Source organism: Malaya genurostris, chromosome 1 (genome assembly GCF_030247185.1).
Source record: "Malaya genurostris strain Urasoe2022 chromosome 1, Malgen_1.1, whole genome shotgun sequence".
NCBI lineage: Eukaryota > Metazoa > Arthropoda > Insecta > Diptera > Culicidae > Malaya > Malaya genurostris.
Genome location: NC_080570.1, coordinates 64836120 through 64856774, shown reverse-complemented (window position 1 = coordinate 64856774; position 20655 = coordinate 64836120). Strand labels below are relative to the sequence as shown.

The 20655-nt window shown below is 33.8% G+C and overlaps 1 protein-coding gene across 7 annotated transcripts in view; it reads right to left on the bottom strand.

Moving 5' to 3' along the window:
* LOC131440310 (equilibrative nucleoside transporter 1) overlaps positions 1-20655 on the bottom strand; it is a 75810-nt gene that overhangs the window by 22810 nt on the left and 32345 nt on the right. For all 7 annotated transcript variants that reach the window (XM_058611469.1, XM_058611465.1, XM_058611463.1 and 4 more), the window contains exon 3: positions 4709-4813. In XM_058611469.1, coding sequence (XP_058467452.1) covers positions 4709-4813 — 105 coding nt within the window. The remainder of the gene's footprint in view (positions 1-4708; positions 4814-20655) is intronic.

Genomic DNA, 20655 nt, shown 5'->3' with positions numbered 1-20655 from the left:
GTGAACTTCAATTAATAGAGAGTAGATCTGGCCTTGCTATGAAAAATTTGCAAGGAAAACCGAAAATTTTACGATAAATTGTTTTATTTTGCTGATTTTGCGTATCCACGAAAACCATACAGCAGAGTGCTCACCGGCGTGTACACCTCTGTGAAAGTATCTGCATCCACCTCAGAGAATTTATTAGCTAATGCTCTAGCACTTTGGTGCGATTCAGTGGAAGAGGTAAAAGGAAATAAACAAACGCACTCATGATGCGTGCACACTTACACAACAGTGGTGTATAAATGTGAAAGAGAAGAGCTCTCGTTGAAGTTGTCAGTGCGAGGGGAGAAATTTTGCTTGCTCTTCGTCACACAGAGGAGATAGACATCTCTGTTCTCAACACTCTTGTTTTCGGCGTCATTGACACACCCCTTAGGAGAAGAAAACGACGACAACTCTATTGATTATAATGCTTATCATCCAAATGCTGCACAATTTAATAGGTCATCATTGGAGGTCATAGTTTATGGCCAGAATTTTAATAGAATGAAAAGTGCGTTGAAAATGACTGAAATTTGTAATAAAATATTAAGTAGTTCTTACGCAATAATCCTAGCTACAGAAACAAGCTGGGATGAAAGTGTTAGGAGTGAAGAAGTTTTCGGCAATAATTACAATGTGTTCAGAGATGATCGCAATTTACAAATGTCTGATAAGAGATCGGGTGGTGGAGTACTAATTGCTATTTCTACCAAATTTAATGCTGAGATCATAACCACTAGAAAAATTAAAGAATTCGAGCACGTATGGGTGAAAACTCGTCTGGCAGAGGAAACACATATTTTCTGCTCAGTGTATTTTCCCCCAAACAACACCCGTAAAGAAGTATATGAAAAGTTTTTCCAGATTGCTGAAGAAATCATAACTAACCTTCCTTCCGAAGTAAAAGTACACATTTATGGTGACTTCAATCAAAAATGAGAGCATCCTACTACCAGTGGTAGGAGAGAATGAAACCCTCCAATATATCTTTGATCAAGTTGCATGCTTAGGACTCAACCAAATTAATTACATTAAAAATCAGCAAAACTGTTACTTAGATTTTTTACTAACAAATTCACAAGAAGACTTCTGTCTTACCGAATCCCTTACCCCCTTATGGAAAAATGAAAGTTTTCACACTGCAATTGAGTTGTCCATATTTGTTCATGAGTATAATAGACCCGATGAATATGAGTATGACGATGTCTTTCAGTATGACTTGGCAAATTATGATAACATAAAGTTCAAATTAAGTAACATTGATTGGCAAACCATTTTCAGGGAGTCTAATGTTGAAACTTCTGTGGAAATGTTTTATAAGATTTTATTTGATACTATTAATGATCAGGTACCTTTTAAGAGAATCAGACGACGACTTAACTATAAATATCCAATATGGTATAATGATAACATTAAAAATCTGAAAAATCGAAAACAGAAGGCCCATAAAAAATATAAAAGAGACAGTAGTAGCGTCAACTTAGGAACTTATTTACAAACTTGTGATCAATTGAATCTGGCAATTGAAATCGCTTCCGAAGAGTACTATTCAAAAACGGAGAGTGAAATCAAATCTTGTCCGAAGAATTTCTTCAATTACGTAAAACAAAAACTGAAATCTAATAATTTTCCCTCAAAAATGTTTTTCAAGGGTAAGACTGCCGACAATTCGGAAGATATTTGTACACTATTTGCAAATTACTTCCAAGAAACCTATACTACGTTTTCCGAAGAGGATCGAGACCGTGAATATTTTAATTTTTTCCCTGAACATGCTTGTGACCTTAATATTCATCACATTAGTGTCCAAGATATTATGCAAGGGCTCAATAAATTAGATATCTCTAAAGGTCCCGGACCTGATGGAATTCCTCCCATATTCATGAAAAAACTATCGTTAGAACTAGCCACACCCTTGTTTTGGCTTTTCAATAAATCACTCATGACCGGTATTTTTCCTAAAATATGGAAGGACTCCTATTTGGTACCGATTTACAAAAATGGAAAAAAATCAAATGTGTGTAATTATCGAGGAATTGCAATTATCTCCTGCATTCCTAAACTTTTTGAAGCGATAATCAATGAAAAAATGTTTTATCAAGTTAAAAATAGAATCACTAATATGCAGCATGGATTTTTTAAGGGTCGCTCGACTAATACAAATTTACTCGAATTTGTCAATTACTCATTGGCTGCTATGGATAAGGGTAATTACATAGAAGCTCTCTATACTGACTACAGCAAAGCATTTGATCGCATTGATATACCTATGTTATTATTCAAACTACAAAAAATAGGAACTGGTCCTGAACTACTGAAATGGCTTGAGTCGTATCTGACTGATCGTCAGCAAATGGTTCGATTTAAAGGGAGGATATCCAACCATGTCCTAGTAACCTCAGGAGTTCCACAAGGTTCTCATCTAGGCCCTCTCTTATTCATTTTATTTGTAAACGATATATCTCTTATTTTAAAACACATAAAAGTGTTGATTTATGCCGATGACATGAAGCTCTTCCTAGAAATAAAAAGTGATGTAGACAAGGTGGTATTTCAAGATGAAGTGCAAACGTTCCATGTCTGGTGTAACAAAAGCCTTTTGAAACTAAACGTCAATAAATGTAAAGTAATAGCTTTCAGTAAGAAACAAAACACACCAGATATCACAATTAAACTAGGCGATCAAACAGTAGAAAGATGTATTAGAATTAAAGATCTAGGAGTAATTTTAGATAAAAAGTTGACTTTCATCGATCACTATAATACGATAATAGGCAACGTTAATAATATGCTTGCATTTATAAAACGCTTCAGCTATAATTTTTGCGATCCTTACACGATTAAAACATTATATATTGCCTACGTAAGGTCTATACTTGAATATTGTAGCATTGTTTGGTCCCCATCCTCAATCACTCACAAGGAACGTATAGAATCAGTTCAAAAGCAATTCCTATTATTTGCACTCCGTAAGTTAGGTTGGGCAAGATTTCCTCTACCATCATACAAAGCTCGTTGCATGCTCATTGACATCCACACATTAGAAGAGCGTCGAGAACAATTAATGGTTTCATTCATACATAACATCGTTACACATCGGGTTGATTCATCTGGACTTCTGTCTAAACTTAATTTTTATATACCTTCCCGACAATTACGAAATCGAGCTATATTCTATATAAGTCATTATCGTACCAACTATGCTAAATTTGGCCCATTAAATCAAATGATGTCAACTTATAATAAGCATTGCGGAGCAATTGACTTTACAATGACAACAGCCCAGCTCAAACAATATTTTAATTCAATACGACCTAGGTCCTAGAAAATAATGCACATTAATGTTTATTAATTAATATCACACGTGTTAAAATGTAATCAATACAATGTAATGGTCTACTATAGTTTGACGACAAATAAATGTAGGGGCTGGGGTACCTATTATCTTTTTCGGGACAGTGCCAGCCTAGATGCCGTGTGGAATCCGGCGGAAAAAAATGAGCCAAGAATAGATCCACTAGGTTCCAACTTCCATGTTGTAAAAGGCGACAATTGCAGGAGTTCCTTTTTCCTTTCAGTTATTAGATATTTTCAACGTTTGACTTCTGGTTACTCTATTTTAATATATTTTTTTTATTATCTCTTCAATTAACTTTACAATTTGCGACTAACTTTGGATAGAAGTTTTATTTGATATGTTTTCTACTTCTATGTTATTGCTTGTCTTTCAAGATTATAAATTGAATGATGAAAATCAACTATTGCGCAAATTCGTTAATATTACAAAGCTAATAACAGAGACACCATATATCGGTATATTGAATAAATAGTGAAAAATACTTGTTTGTTTGATAAATTAATAATTTTCTCTCGGTAGCTGGCTGCCCAGATCAACCAATATAACCAATTAATAATTTTAATAAATAATTCAAATAATAAAGTTGAAATAATAAGAAATCAAGTCGCGCGTGAAATCTGTTGACCTTTGTTTGGTGATTTAAAAAGATTTTATAAAAAAGTTTAGAATATGTTACTACAATGAATCAACTATTTCGTCTAAATTCTATTCACTCGTTTATTCTGTAGCATGTATTTCCATTTGGAAAAAAGGGAAGTTTTTATTCGTTACGCGATAGTATTTAAAATTTTCCTTAAGTTTCTACGAATAAGAACTGTGAATCAAGACTCCTCGGGAATTCAGTATCGGATATTGTTGAAACTTTCATTCGGAAAGCCAGTGAGTTTAGTGGTGCATCCGAGCATCTTGAAATGAATTCTGGGATTACCAGAAGATGTATATTGAAGGATGATTTACCAGTCCCAGGTCGGATCATCTAGAAACTCCCTGTACAATTTCTGCTAATCCCGATCAGTAACGGAGTAGCAACCAGGGGTGGTCGCTCAAGCTCAAAGTTCGTCTTAGTAATGCCGTCTTGTAACAATACTTGATTTGAAATATGATCATATTCCTGCAATGCAATAGCTTTGACAGAGTTTAAATTGAAATTGTGGGCACTCCTAAGCCGTTTGATTTTCTGATGAACTGATGACACGACAACGAAATGTAAAAATAGGAAAATATTCATGTGAACTTAGCACAAACCGGTATCCATGAGGTACCAAAAAATCCCAAAATGATTCTTAAATATATTGGACATCAAGCTCACATCTTACTACTTACCTTTGAAATTCAGCTCATCGTTTGGAAGGTTGTTTTCCTCCCAAGCCGGTGTCAGTCGAACGGGCTCGGGAATAAATGGCGACTTTTCGGTTTCATGGTTGAGAGCTATGGATATTGAAAATAAAATATATGGAATCAATATTACGCGTTGATACCAAATCAGAAATGTGCATAAAACAATAGTCAACGGATTTTCAACAGATTAGAACACATAAGAAGAAGGACATATCTTTTGTTTTATTATTTAGAGTATGTGAAAATGATTTTAATATATTGAATTAAAACGCAATGAATGGTACAAGTTTTGTAATATTTGTAAAATTAATTTTTATTTTGACAATCGTTGATTATACGGCTCCTTCCCCAGTTTCATTCAAAAGATAGAGACCCAACAACAAATCAAAGACTTGTGTTACAAAAGTTGCAAAATTATGTCAGAAAAATATGTCACGTGAAAATTTTGACTAAGCCGAGCTTTTTGGAATCCCACGAAAAACAATACCAACAAAAAATGCAATCTCATTAACGACCAAAGACCAAACGACCTGTTGCGCTCCCCCGTTCAAAAAAAAATTACAGTGTCAAAAAACGCTAATGGAGTAGGTCGTCAAATGGTGAGATAACTAAGTCCTCACAAGTTCCTATCGCATGCCTCCCCGAGCGTCTATTATGGCATTTGGTCAATAGAACGGCGTCGACTGGCTGCTATCGCCTTTTGCGTTAGTAGCAGAATGAGAGGGTGCAAAAAGGCTTTTAGTTTGAAGCACATCCTAAAGTGCAATATTTATCATAGTATATTGCAACATGTGGTTCTGTTGTTTGTTGCATTATTTGTTATATATTGAATTGAATTATATTACATTGCATTATATATTGTTGTTATTATTATTATAATCAATATTATTGTTATTATTATTGATATTATTATTATTATTATTATTATTATTATTATTATTATTATTATTATTATTATTATTATTATTATTATTATTATTATTTAAAATGAAATATTATATTTCCTGCAGTTCTGCGACGAAAGAAGAGCATAACTTACACTGCGACATCAACTGTTATACATTGTATCATAGCATATTATATTATATTATATTATATTATATTATATTATATTATATTATATTATATTATATTATATTATATTATATTATATTATATTATAAGTATATGTATTGTGTAATGGTATATTATATTGTGCTATATTATATTATATTATACTGTGTTATATTATATTAGGGTAACAGAGGTATTTTGGCCCACTTTGAATAAATATCCACCAAATGTTGTAATATCTTTGAAAAACCCTTCCGCAATGGGTAATTTAATGTGATTAGCTTCAAATGTATGCAACATCGGTTACTTAACATCGATAAAATCCGAAAAAATCGATAAAGTTTGTTAGGTGGGCCAAAATATATGAAGTGACCAAAATACCTCTGTTACCCTATATTATGTTATATAGAGTTATATCATATTATATTTAGTTATATTAAATTATATTATATTATATTATATTGTATTATGCTCAAGTATATCGACAACGGGGAGGGGCAGGGAGTGCATCAGGGTATCTTACAAGTGAATGACTGGATGATGGAGTGGATTGCCAACCTGAGTCACGCGGAGGAAGCTTTGTGTTTCTCCCTAAAGGTCTGAAATGAGTAAGACGCACCCTTCTTACAAACAAACCATCATGCGGGTTTAAGCTGGTACAGCGAAATTCTTTATTATATGGCCGGATGCTCTTGCTGGAAGGCGCCGGGTCCTGAAAACCCATTTTGGCCTTCTTAACAGCAATTATATGAAAGCTGATAATCAAACCCGGATCGACTGTGTCTACCCGCATACACTGGTAATGCCTTGAACTGATGGTGGCTTCACACATACATACATACATCAAAAAACGCTAATGGAGTACAATCCCTGGCCATACTATTAAACCCATACTGAAAAATCATTTCTGTCCGAGTAACTACATATCAAGTAGAATTGGAGGAGAGTTGGAATTACATGCGGTGCGCAATTGTTATCCCAATTTTTTTTAAGTCAACTCTCTGATACTTAAAAAATTTCCATTTTTGAATTACACCAGTTCTCGACTTTTCATGCATTTCTAAGACAAAACAACGTAATTTCGGAAGTCCGCATAAAAAACAGCGTAGCTTTGGAAATTTTCGAGTTCGGAAATCTCAAAATTCCGAAGTCGAATATTTCCAAATTTTTTTTTTGATATTATACCAGATGTGGACGTTTCATGCATTTCTAAGACATTTGCAAAAAAAAATTTCTCCGCGGATTCCTGAAGTAACGGGTCCTCAAATTCTCTAAATCCCAAAATCGCTTTTTAAAATAAATTTCTTTTTAAAATTATACCAGATTTGGACGTTTCATGAATTTATAAGACATTCGGCATCAACAAAAAAAATCATTTTGCGGTTTTTTCTAGGCGGATTTTCGAAGTTACGCCGTCTCGAATTCTCTCAGTCGAAATTTTCAGAAAAAAAAATTAGATTACACCAGATCTAGACGTTTCCTGCATTTCTAAGATATTCGGCATAAAAAATTTCTTTGGTTTTGTTGGTTTTTTTTTCGCGGGTTTCCGAAGTAACGCGGATTTCCGAAGTTACGTAGGTTTTTTCACGGTTTTTTTACGCGGTAAATTGTGATCATTGTACCGAGACAGTTTAATCTGAAAACAAAATCGATCGAATGTTTGGATTCTTGTAATTAGATAGTGTGTTTAGAATGTGGGAAAATTTGCATGTCAATCCTGTGATTTTGGTGGAGATTTTAAATTGTGTCTGTAGCAAACGGTTTTCAGTAGTGGTGTGTCATCTCGCGGTCACCATATTTTGTTTACAGCAATGCAAATAGGAAACAGGATACTGGTGAGATTGTTCTTTGAAGATATTTCATATTTTTCCGATGCCTCATCATATTTCACTTTATTAACAATCGTGATAGACTAAAGTCCGTCAATTATCCGGGGAATGTTTAATCAATGAATCTTTTTCCTTTTTTACAATTATTAGGGATTATTTTTTTCGAGTTGACCGCAAAGCCAAAGAAGCACGCGTGAATTTTATATCCGTGCAGATATTTCTTGTGACCATAGTAAACTAGGACGTATCTAGATATAATTTAAACTACGATGATGATCCGTTTGATATTTTATTATTTTGGTTAGGAAGTAGATATCGACGTTACTTCGTATCACATTAAGCATTATTGTTCGATTAATGGTGATCGAGTGATATCTTACAACATTACTACCAGGGGCGGCAAGTTCCATGAAATATTTGGGGGGCACCAAAAAATTTTACTACAGATCATTGAACTTTATTTTTATGAAGGAAACCGAGAGGTTAGAGCAAATAAAAAGCAACCAGGTCCTACTATTCCAGTAATAATAAAGTGGTAAAGTATAGCATATACCACATTATAGTAAATGAGTTTAAAAATTTTAGTAACTTAGTTAAGAAATATGAAGGATTACGGAGACGTATTACGGGGATAACAGAAAAAAGTGTTATATCATAAGATATTTCTAGCAAATTTTCTAATATTTATTGCAGTTGCAAAAATATTTCGAGGCATGGCATCTTTGGGGAAGGGGGGAGGGTGTCAAAAAGTGCCTTGCCCCCCCCCCCCCCTCCCCCCCAGGTTGCCGCGCCTGATTACTACTGTCATAGAGTTATGAGAAAGCATGTATTTCACTACAAATTTATTTCAAAAAGTAGTGATTTATGCATGCGTCAGTTTTAACTTATCACTACATTTGCTCTTATTTTGTGTAACGGTGTATTGATTTTCCAGTCGAATGCAGTACGATCGAATCCAATTTCTTCTTTGTTTTTGATCTCGCCGGTTATCTTCCAAATCAATTTCCAAAGAATGTCAGTGCTTTATTCTGCCTTACTCATGTGTAATTTTTACTGCAATTATCAAGCCAGTGATAATCGATTAACTGATCACAAAATAATCACGTAATTCGATGATTTTTTAAATTATGATTTTGCCAGCCCTGCTTTCACCATACCATTGGCGGCCCTAGAACATTTTCCCACGCTGGCTTATCTATAATATTCCTTTCATTGCGAATGCTATTAAAACTTTATTGACATCAACCATCTATATGGCCTCACTCAATTTACACTTCAATCATCAGTACCGTCTTGCGTTGAAAATACGTCTATACGGGAGGTTATTGCTGTATCTTGCCTCTTGCTCTACCCAACAACAACCAACGCCCGCATGGTGACTGATATCAAACCGTTGATGCACTAGAATGAATGATATGACAAGTTCCAAGTTCATTGATTAAATTAGATTTCATAAATTAGTCGTGATTTGATTAAGTCACACGCGAAACGCCTCATTGAATTACTAATATACCGAAACCGATATCGCACTCTGTAAGGCAATGGAGCAGACGGCAATCACAATCATCACCATCAGAAAGATGGTATGTATGCGAAAATTTATCCCGACGAGTGCCTTCTGATAGATTCATTCTATCTCTGATGGTTTTCTCCTTCGTCATTTGAGAATAAATCCTACACAACAATTGCATCGTTACATCTTGTTATTAGGTGTACGATAAACAAACGGCACTCACTTGTAAATCAATTGCGATGCCTATTTGTGAATCGACTGCATTTCAATTTGCATTTATTAGATCAATGATATGTGGAGTGCGATCATAGCATTTAAAATTGCTCTACAGCAAATTGAGTTGGTATTGGCGTTATAAATCTAACATACTTTAAGCAGAAATAATTATATATTGTTGCCATCGCCATTTTAGATCCAATGCAGTATTCTTTGGAAATTACAACACCTAAAAAGTGTGAATCGTTCTGTTGTTCTCATTTAGGGGCTTTGGTCTCTCATGGGAACCGGTTTGTGCTGAAAGTGCACATGACTAATTTCATTTCTTACATTTCGCCTTCGGTTTCTCATCAGTGCATAAGCAGTTTTTATTGAACTGCTAATGTCATCTAGCGGTTTAACATAATCCGCTAATTCAACATAATCCGCTGCAAAAGTCATTTTTATTGCAATAATCGAATAAAACTCTTCAAAGACAAAAAACGGAGTTCATTTGTTTTCATTCTATCGTTTAGATAAACGTTTATCTAATTTTTCAAAATCAAAATTTTTGGGTAGACTGTAGCTGCGAACAAAGCATGGTCTGCTTGTTTGTTAAGGGGAGTTTGATCCATGCTGCCTTTGGCAGCGACTGTCGAACCAATGCAAAAACCGGATAAAAAATGTCTTCTGGAAGTCATAAGCTGGTCTTTGCATTCAAAGTATTTTTGTCCTGTTCTTGCATAAAAATAATTTCAAATGATTTTTAAATTGCGAAATCTAATCGATTTTTGCATTCAATGTTTTTATTCGGTTAAACAATTATTCAGTCGGAGTTTCCAAACTAATTTGCACCCATCCGAGTTTTGCATTCATTTGTTTGTGATGCTGCCCTACTCGGGGTATTAGGATGTTCTTAGACAGTGTTTACGTGAGAAATACGCATCAAAACAATTACTGGCATTCAATCATATAATAACGTAACCTTTATCTATTATGCAATCAGTGAAAGCGTTCTTATCTTATGACTATAATGAGCTAAAAGATAAGTACCCCATTCATAAACGAGGGAAGATTCCACTACATACCGTAATTAGCTATATGGTTAGTGTTATGATTGATTATTGGCAATTGCGAAATATTGAGAAACGCATACACTCTAAAATGTTCCGGTAAAAAAATTGCCGAAACTGGTAAAATGCGTAATTTTCAAAAATTTCGACATTCTTAAATTTAGTAACAGACAATTGTAGTCGATATTGTTTGCAAAAACTTGTAGTAGGTAATGTTAGAGACATACACTGAAAAAAATTTACACGATCGATTCTAATGTAAAGTGCACTTCATTTTAATATGCTTTTTCATTTCAATATGGTTATATATTAAAATGAAAAAGCATATTAAGCGATTTGTTATAAGAAGTCATGTGAAATTTGACTAAGATGCAATATTAGATTATTTTTCATTTAGCTTTGATGTGTTTTTCCTTTAGATGTGATGTGTTTTGCTATTGACTTTTCTGATAGCTCACTTTTTTTCATCAGGAAACGCCTGCATTAAACACGACTCAGAAGATTTTATTCAATAATTTTATTAGCCGAATATTACTCACGTAACCGACGTCAGAATGTTCCGTGTACTTGACGTTGTGTTCCTTCATATGAATTGCTTACAATTAATGTTGTTGTTCTGTAATCGTTCCATGTTACGTGTTCACAAGGGTCGCCGTACATTTTCACCGGACATAGAAAATAATTGAATCGAAGAACATGTGTTGAACACTTCGTTTTTTTTGTGCAAAAGAGTACAGTTTTTACACGCATTTTATGAGTTACCTTATGATCAGAAAAGAACCGGAATTTTATAAAAAAAACCTGTTTTAATCCACCTAGTGGTGTAATGATGCCTTTCTCATATCAATCATACTATCATATGTAATACTGTGGTATTCCTCAAAATATTTTTTTTCGATTCTTAAAAGAATAACCAAAATCGGTTTGTTTGACCGTCTACTGATAAAAACTATCAATTGGAAAGAATTGAGGTCGATTTAGAAAACTTTTTATCATTTTTCGCTCTTTTCAGTGATGGTATAAAATTTTTAACACGCTTTACCCTATATTTCCGGATCCTGAAGTCGGATCCGGATGAAATTCAGGAATTACATATGGGACCACAGGACCTTTCATTTGAACCTAAGTTTGTGAAAATCGGTCGCGCCATCTATGAGAAAAGTTAGAACACATATTTTGATTTTTTTGCACATTTTACCCCATAACTCCGGAACCGGAAGTCGGATCCAAATAATATTCAGGAATTTTGTATGGGACCACAAGACCTTTCATTTGAATTTTAGTTTGTGAAAATCGGTTCAGCCATCTCCGAGAAAAGTTAGTGCACTTATTTTCACAATTTTTTGCACATTTTACCCCATAATTCCGGAACCGGAAGTCGGATCCAAATGATATTCAGGAATTTAGTATAGGACCACGAGACCTTTCATTTGAATCCGAGTTTGTGAAAATCGGTTAAGCCATCTCCGAGAAAAGTTAGTGCAAAAAAACGTTACATACACACATACGCACATACACACACACATACACACACATACACACACACACACACACACATACACACACAGACATTTTGCGTACTCGACGAACTGAGTCGAATGGTATATGACACTCGGCCCTCCGGGCCTCGGTTCAAAAGTCGGTTTTCACAGTGATTGCATAACCTTTCTATATGAGAAAGGCAAAAACCTGTTTTAATCCACCTAGTGGTGTAATGATGCCTTTCTCATGTACATATAATATTATGGCATTCTATTCAAAAATTTTATCTTCGATTTTTGAAAGAAACCAAGAGATTGTTTGTACATAACATACAGAATAAAACAGTGCTTTGATTGCGTAAGTCATCCTTAAGAAAACGAAGTGGGTTCACTATTATATGCACTTTCGGCACCGGAACCCGAGAACCGGTATAATCAAAGTCGGTTCGTACGGCCACAAACTAACATGACACACAAACTCTACTAGTACGCACTCTAAATTACGATTTAAATGTTTGTTGCATCCGAAAATATTTTAAGTGACGGTGTACAATATTGATCACACTTTACCCTATAACTCCGGAACCGGAAGTCGGATCCGGAGGAAATTCAGGAATTCCGTATGGGACCGGGAGACCTTTCATTTGAATCTAAGTTTGTTGAAATCGGTCGAACCATCACCGAGAAAAGTGAGTGAGATCCATTTTGGTACATATGATCACCATTTCCGGTACTTCCTGAACCGGATACCGGGAACCAGGAAAGCCGGAATCGGTTTGCTTAGTTGCCTACTGATAATAACTATTCATTTGTGTAGTTTTGAGACCAGTTTAGAAATTTTGTTACGTTTTTTGTTTCGCCGGTTTAAGTGACGGTGTACAATATTGATCACATTTTACCCTATAACTTCGGAACCGGAATTCGGATCCGGATGAAATTCAGAAATTCCGTATGAGACCGGGAAACCTTTCATTTGAATCTAAATTTGTGGCAATCGGTCAAACCATCGCCGAGAAAAGTGAGTGAGATCTATTTTTGTACATATGACCACCATTTTCGGTACTTCCGGAACCGGATACCGGGAACCAGGATAGCCGGAATCGGTTTGCTTAGTTGCCTACTGATAATAACTATTGATTTGTGTAGTTTTGAGACCAGCTTAGAATTTTTTTTTACGTTTTTTGTTTCACCGGTTTAAGTGACGGTGTACAATATTGAATACACTTTACCCTATAACTCCGGAACCGGAATTCGGATCTGGATGAAATTCAGGAATTCCGTATGGGACCGGGAGACCTTTCATTTGAATCTAAGTTTGTGGAAATCGGTCAAACCATCGCTGAGAAAAGTTCTCGGTGGATCAGTTTGTTTCAATCCATAGTTTGATAAAAATAACAAAAATTTTACTTGTGTATTCCTATCAATCTCTTGACAAACAATTTTACAATAAATTCAAATAAAAAGTAAGTTTCAAATGAAACTCTAGTTAAAGTCAAAAATTGTAACACTTTAAATTCACAGAACCTTTTAGTTGAAATAAATTTCCTTGAAATTAGTTGTTTCAACTAACGCTTACTGACTAACCATACATTTCTGTTTGATTTTAGGAATAATAATGATTTCTTTCAAACTAATTTACAAAGTAATTTTTGATACTACTTTTATTTGTTTTCAATTTCCTAATACACAATTTTTTTAAATTTTGCATTTTATCAAGACTTTTAGCAGTTTTGTCGCTAGACGATCGAATTATTTACATACAGCAATCAATCCCTGATTTTTATAGCTTCCAACGATTCGGTGCTCAATAAATCAAAATAGATCGTGCATGAAATATTTTTGGCAAAGAAAATGTATTATGAAATGTTATGCAATTCAAAATATTCCCAATTATCGATACATACGCTTGAATTATTGAAAATCCCCTAGGAAATTGAAGAAGCAGATAAACGTTACTTATAAAACTTGTAAAAAACTTTATCCGCGGGAGATAAAAAAATGGCCTGGATTATACTCGCAGATAAAATGCTCTTGTTTATTAGAAATAAAACTGTTACGGTTCATTTGAACAGTAAACTTAGTTATATCAGTACACAAATAAGAACATAGATAAATTGAACCTATTACTTTCTTGAAATAAAGATACAGTAGGATTGAGTCAACACGGATATTTCGATAACGTTAATCCAACTTTGGTTGACGTGCAATAGATAGTAAGTTTATTTTAACAAGAAAATTCATCGGGAGCTAAAAAATTTTTCATTTGGTTAAACCAAAGTTTAGATTCAAATGAAGCAGTGAGCATTTTTTTTTATATTTAAGGAAGAAATTGGTTCAAAACAATCATATTCTAGCTTGAAATGAACATAAATCATATTATAAATTCTACTAAGTGTTTTGTTATTTTAAACATGCTCCATTTCTCTACGTGTATAATATTTAGTGGCAAGATACGAATTTAAGATAAGAGTGTATGAAAGTCAGTTTTCTGACAACACTGTTCCGGAAATGCCAAAGAGATTTGAACATTCATGTAAATTGGTACACGCAGAGAAAAAAATTGTAAAAATAATTAAATTTGGGTTTATACAACGAATTTTTTTATTGAAATAGTGACAAAAGAATATCTGGATTGATATAGCAAATATTGCTGCTTGAAACTACAAAACATGATAATTCATTTTTCTCGATTGATAAGTTTGTGTCAATCAATACTTTGATAAAAATAACAAATATTTTACTTGTGCGTTCCTTTCAATTTCTTGACAAACAGTTTCACAGTAAATTCAATTTGAAAAACCAGTTTCAAATGAATGAACTCTAGTTAAAGGTTATAATTGTAGCGCTTGAAATTTACAAACATTTCAGTTGGATTAAATGAACTTAAGTTCAGCTATTTCAACTAACGATTTTGATTCTTATAATCATACATTTTAATTTGTTTTAAGAACAACATGATTTCTTTCAAAATAATTTGCAAGGTAATTTTCGATATTTAAATTTACATTCATTTTCAAATTCTCAAAAACAAAGCTTTTGATTGATGCATTTAGCCCTTTTGTCGAGACGACTGAATTATTCACATTCCACAATCATGCCCTGGTATCTTAATTAGTATTCAAGGATTTGGTGTTTTATCGGTTTTGTAAAGATCTCTGCATCAATTACGTAATGTTATACAATTTTCAGCAATATTATTAATTATCAATACATACGTTTAAGTTGTTGAAATCCCCTTACGAAATAGAAGAAGCAGATTTTACTCTTAACACATGCACAAACTTTTTCCGTGGAGAAAAAATGGTCTACTTTATTCGCGCGAGATAAAATTTCTCCGGTGTATAAGAAATAAACCTAATACGATTGATTTAAACAGTAAGCTTAGTTGTATCATTACTCTTACAGGATTGAATCAGCATAGACATTGCCGATAACATCAACTCAACTTCGGTTGACATGTAATAAATATTTAGTTTATTTCCACAATAAAGTCAACCGGAACATATATTTTTTGCATTTGACATGACCAAAATTTTTATTCAAATCAAACAGAGAACATTATTAATATTGACGGGAGAAATTAGTTCAAAACAATTATAATCTAGCTAGAAATTATCATAAATCGATTTTGAAAATCTACTAACAGTTTTGTTATTTTAAACATGCTCCATTTCTCTGTGTGTAGAAAACGATGATTGTATTATGAGCGCTTCTGAATTACATCAAAGACACCATGTTAACAAGATAACCAGCTATCACATTTCCCGAACAAATCTTTGGCGACATCCTTTTTTGCGAGCATGGCGCCCTCAGACGAGATCGCATCGAATCTAGTACATAGAAGAAGGGAAGAGAAATTTCAAATTCATGCGCGCCAAAATAGCAGCACTGCGCACCCATACAATTGACATGATATATTGAATGTGATGCCGTGCGATGGCGTTGCTGAACTGAAGATTGATTTCGCTCCAGCTGACAGGGTCTGATGACATATAACTTACTTCATTTTTGTTCTCTTTTTAAGTTCACTCTTAAGTGACAGATGTGATAACAACAGCGGGATCCTTAAATTTAAATTTTATCAAGTGTAAATTGTCATTAAATGACAATTGCATTTTGTGAGTCACCTAATGAAAAACAAAATTTACAATCTTTCGGTACTTCAGTAAAGACATGGCACTTCGATGAAAAACGTGTTTTGCAAACAGCATTAACTTTACGTCTGCTTAGCTTAGTTTTTACCAAAATTTTACTTTAATCATGATGTTATGCTTTTCTAAGCCATGTTGAAGTAAATGTTATTACTCCCCTCTCGAATGTATTGAATTAGTCGGTCAATGTTACAAAAAGTTTCGAATTACGCAATATTTCCAATCTTATGAGAAATCAGATACCATAATTCGAGAACTAAACGTCTTCACTAACTAAAAGATTGCCCAATGACACGGCCATGCGCATGTTTCACGCATCGTAGATCTTCCGGTAAATAATACTCAAATACGTATTCAGTATTAGGTATTACATCACAACGTTTTTATTATATTTGCGGCATAACGGGGATAGTCAGAAAAAGGAGCATTTGGTTTATAGAACAATCAGTAAAATTTTGTGTTACCGATCCAATTCGGCATTTGTTAGAAATGAGTCCGAGAAACGGTAATACAACTGCAATGCCGAATAATTAACAACCCAACCTATTATAGTTGACAAAAAACATTATTCATCTTAGTCAATCATATCAATCAATATAAGATGAGTGAAGTTACGTTAATTATAGAATCATGTTTTTCATGACACGAGGCAGAATTTGCTGAGGTGCTTGAAATCGTTCTGTTTTTATTTTTGGTTGGATCAAAGATAATAAATCATCTGAATAACCAGCACAGGCCAAGACTATTTTTCGTTCAATGTAAATTCCGATTATAAGTGCAATGGAGTCAAGGCGTCCTAATTCGAGTAGGATCTAAAACAGTGCAAAGAAGTGTTTATGAAAATGAATCTTTGCTTGAATCACTGAGGAATACAATTGCTTACAGAGATTGAGTTGAGCATCAAAAATATATTTTGTAGCATAATAAACCATCGAGATATCAAATAGCGACTGTAAACAAATCAATTGAAATTTTTACCGTTCTATCAAATCCAGATCCGTTTTTTTTTTCTTCTCCCAGAAGCTTGCCAAATACTTGAATGATGATTGTAGCATGCAATTAAATTTGAAATGTTGAAATCAAGTCACGAAAATCATTTATTTTTTTGGCAGCAATCTGGGAATTGCTTTCGATAATTATTACCGACTGCCTGCCTGTCTTAAATAAAATTAACACACCGCAAATCCGGGACCAGGTATGTATATTCAAAATGCATATTTCATTGCAATTGCTACTTACTATTCGTTTGATTTTTTAGCTGCTAGAACCAATGAATTGCATGTATTACTTTTTTTCAATTTTAGCTGCACTTCATCAACACGATAGATGCAAGGTGGGTGGCATGATGATTAATTACTTGAATTTATAAATGAATAAAAGTGGTTGAGATCGCTCTAGCTGAATTGTGTTTGGACAGAATATTCTGAACGTATCTTACAATGGATATTATGCATGCTGGTGTTCATCAAGGATCAATTAATTAATGAACTAAACTAGCTAATTTTCTCATTTGAATATTTGAATTGCTCTCAAAATTATAACGATTCATCAGAGCGTTAGCAGTTTATGCTGAAAAGCTAACGCGATTTAGAAGTTTAACATAACCAGTTAAAGCATTGATTAGCCCAAGGCGAAACGCAGAACAAAATGAAATTAGTTATTTGCACTTAACCCAAATATTGGTGTGACTTTTTAATCCATTAATGAAAACATGATTGTACATTGTTTGGCGGAATTTTTTGGGGATTTTATTATGAATTAAATAAAATAGTTTGATATTCAATACTTTTTATTAGATTATCCTCTGACATCATAATGAAATGACCAGCCCATCTGTTCAATATTTGCTGTACATACGGTAAGTGGTTCTCCGGACAGCTGTTGCAGATCTAATGATAAATTTTCTTATGCTAGTGTACTTTTCTCGACCGAAGAGTTTTTGTTAGTTGGAAGTAAAATTCGCTAGTCGTTGGAAACAAGGAGCCATCTACTCGGCTTTTAAATTATTTACATAGATTATTCAATAATATAAATAGATATCAGCAATAAAAATAAGCTCGGAAAGGAAAGAAAATTGATTTGAACGTGATTAGTACTACGTTTTATAGTGAGAACTAGAAAGAATGCGAATTGGGATAGATTAGTTTATTACGGACGAAAAATTTTTTAAATAGCAACCAATGTAATGTTGACATCTCATGTTTTACGATGTTTAGCGATCGATAGAAACTTTTTTATAATCAGAGACATACGGAGAGGAAGCCAAAATGAACCAAACGAACCATCAAACATTGAACCAAACGAGCAAAGTAAATAAACATTGTTGGTTGCTCAAAAAATTGAAGAGAAGTATTGCTATCAGAGCTAAAAAACTTAACCAAGGACTGAGTGGAAACATATATTGGAGAAGCCAAATGAATGAGAAACTCACAGAGAGATCATTTAGGGGTTAGCCAAATTTTGTGCTAGGGCACATAACCGTTTTCATTATTTTTACGTTTCGTCTTTGACTCATCAGTGCAGAGCAGTTCAAATTGAACTGCTTAGTACTAAACTCGGCAGTTCAATTTGAACCGCTAAGCAGACGTAAAGTTTCTGCTACTTACAGAACACTTTTTGTTTTGCAACGAAGTGCAATGTCTTTTCTGACGTGCCGAACGAAAACGTGTTTTCGACTATTTCTGGCCGATGCAGGTATGGTCATTTAGGGGTTAGCCAAATTTTGTGCTAGGGCACATAACCGTTTTCATTATTTTTACGTTTCGTCTTTGACTCAGAGAGATGATTTTTTGGGGAAAGATACGCTCAGAGACCATGTTCGATGTACGCTTTACCAGATCCGGTCGTGTGGTAGAGCCGTGTCTATCACATGCTTAGGGTGCCAGAATGGTAACGCGTATGCACGGATTGCATAACAACGCAGGTTCGAGTCCTGTCTCTGAGCGTATCATTCTTTTCTGTGGGTTTCTTATTCATTTGGCTTCTCCAATATATGTTTCCACTCAGTCATTGCAAAAACTGAACCTAGTTGTGGAATTTATTTAGCCAAGGAATTTAATTATTGGAATCTAAAAACAAAGAAATTTTACCTTTGTTAAAAATTCAATTGAATTTATTGTTTTAATAATCAAGAAATATGGATCATGGTACGTGTATGTGGTTGAAATTATTTCTATAGTGATAAGCTTCAACTAGGATTGATTTTAAATACTGGCCATAACTGGAGAGTTTGCCAAACGTTTGTTTAACTTTGCTCTATCGACCTGAAATCAGCGTGACATACGCGACCAATATTTTATGCGAGGGATAATACCGGTTAGAATATACCGCCATCTCTACTGTGACAAAAACATCTGCAGCCTAAAATTTTTCTGTTAATTCGCCGGAATGAAGTTTAAAAATTTTCACCCATTTATCTCTTGAGATTTGAATTTCGCAAAACTGAATTTCCGGTAGCGACATCTGACAATGAAAAATGGAACCAAGTAAAAGAGGGTCCTTCCGAAAATTTGCAACGATTTATTCGTTTATTCAACAATTAGATTTCAGCAATAAAAGTCAACTCGGAGTAAAAGAAAACCAATTTCAAAGTTATTACTACTACTTTTTTTAGTGTAAACTACGATTAAACATGGAAAATCTCCAGAAATGTATGAAATTGGGTAAGGTTAGGTTTTTTCGGACCAACTTTTCTTTTGAACAGAAACTAGTGTAATGTTGATCTCTCGAGTAGTAGAATGTTTAGTGATCGAGTACCATTTATTTTGGATACTTTATATGTTATTTTCTGGCATTTGAAAAATGGTATTGAACCAAGTATAATGCTCCATTCTAAATAAATGTTAGTTTTCGCACAATAAATTAAGATCAACATTACCACCTCAGATTAAAAAATTTTTCTTCCACTCCTACTATGATTTTTCAAATGAATTTGCCCATTTTTTATAAGAAATCGTTAAAAATGTGAAGTAATAAAAAATTTTCCTAACGATTTGATAACTCTTCCTAAACAAGCAGCGCCTCTGCTTTTCATATTAGCGTAATTTTGTCAATCTAATGTTTTCTAACTACAACATTTTTATTTCCATGTCGTTCCAATCACACACAAATTCAATCGGAACAAAATATAAATAAACTTGTGATTCTAACCAACAGCAAAACAAAAATTTAGCGTGAAGTAATTGCAAATCTCAAAACAGTGTCGATCGCGGTGACATCTGCAAGTATTCGCCACACTATTCATTCAAAATTTTACACACAGTTCATATATGCTAGCCTTTATATCTGTTTTAAGTGGTTTGAATGCTAGAGGAATGAATGAAACGGTTGCTAAAAACTGTAACTCTACTAAATATAGCACATTTAATTGAATTTGCGAATTGGTACGGTTTCATAAGTAAAATTTTTTATAGTTTGCCACCAATAACACCACTTTCATTCATTGTAAAACCGAAACTGGAAATTGCTATTGATTTAAGAGAAACTTGGTTTTGGACAAATAATAAGGATGGAATATGAATTTCTAAAACGAATATGATCTATTTACTTAAAAACATGATAGTGTAATTGATTTATAAATTTATAAATCATTAGTTGAAAGATCGTTTAGCTTTCTATTCAAGTTGAAATTCGTTTCG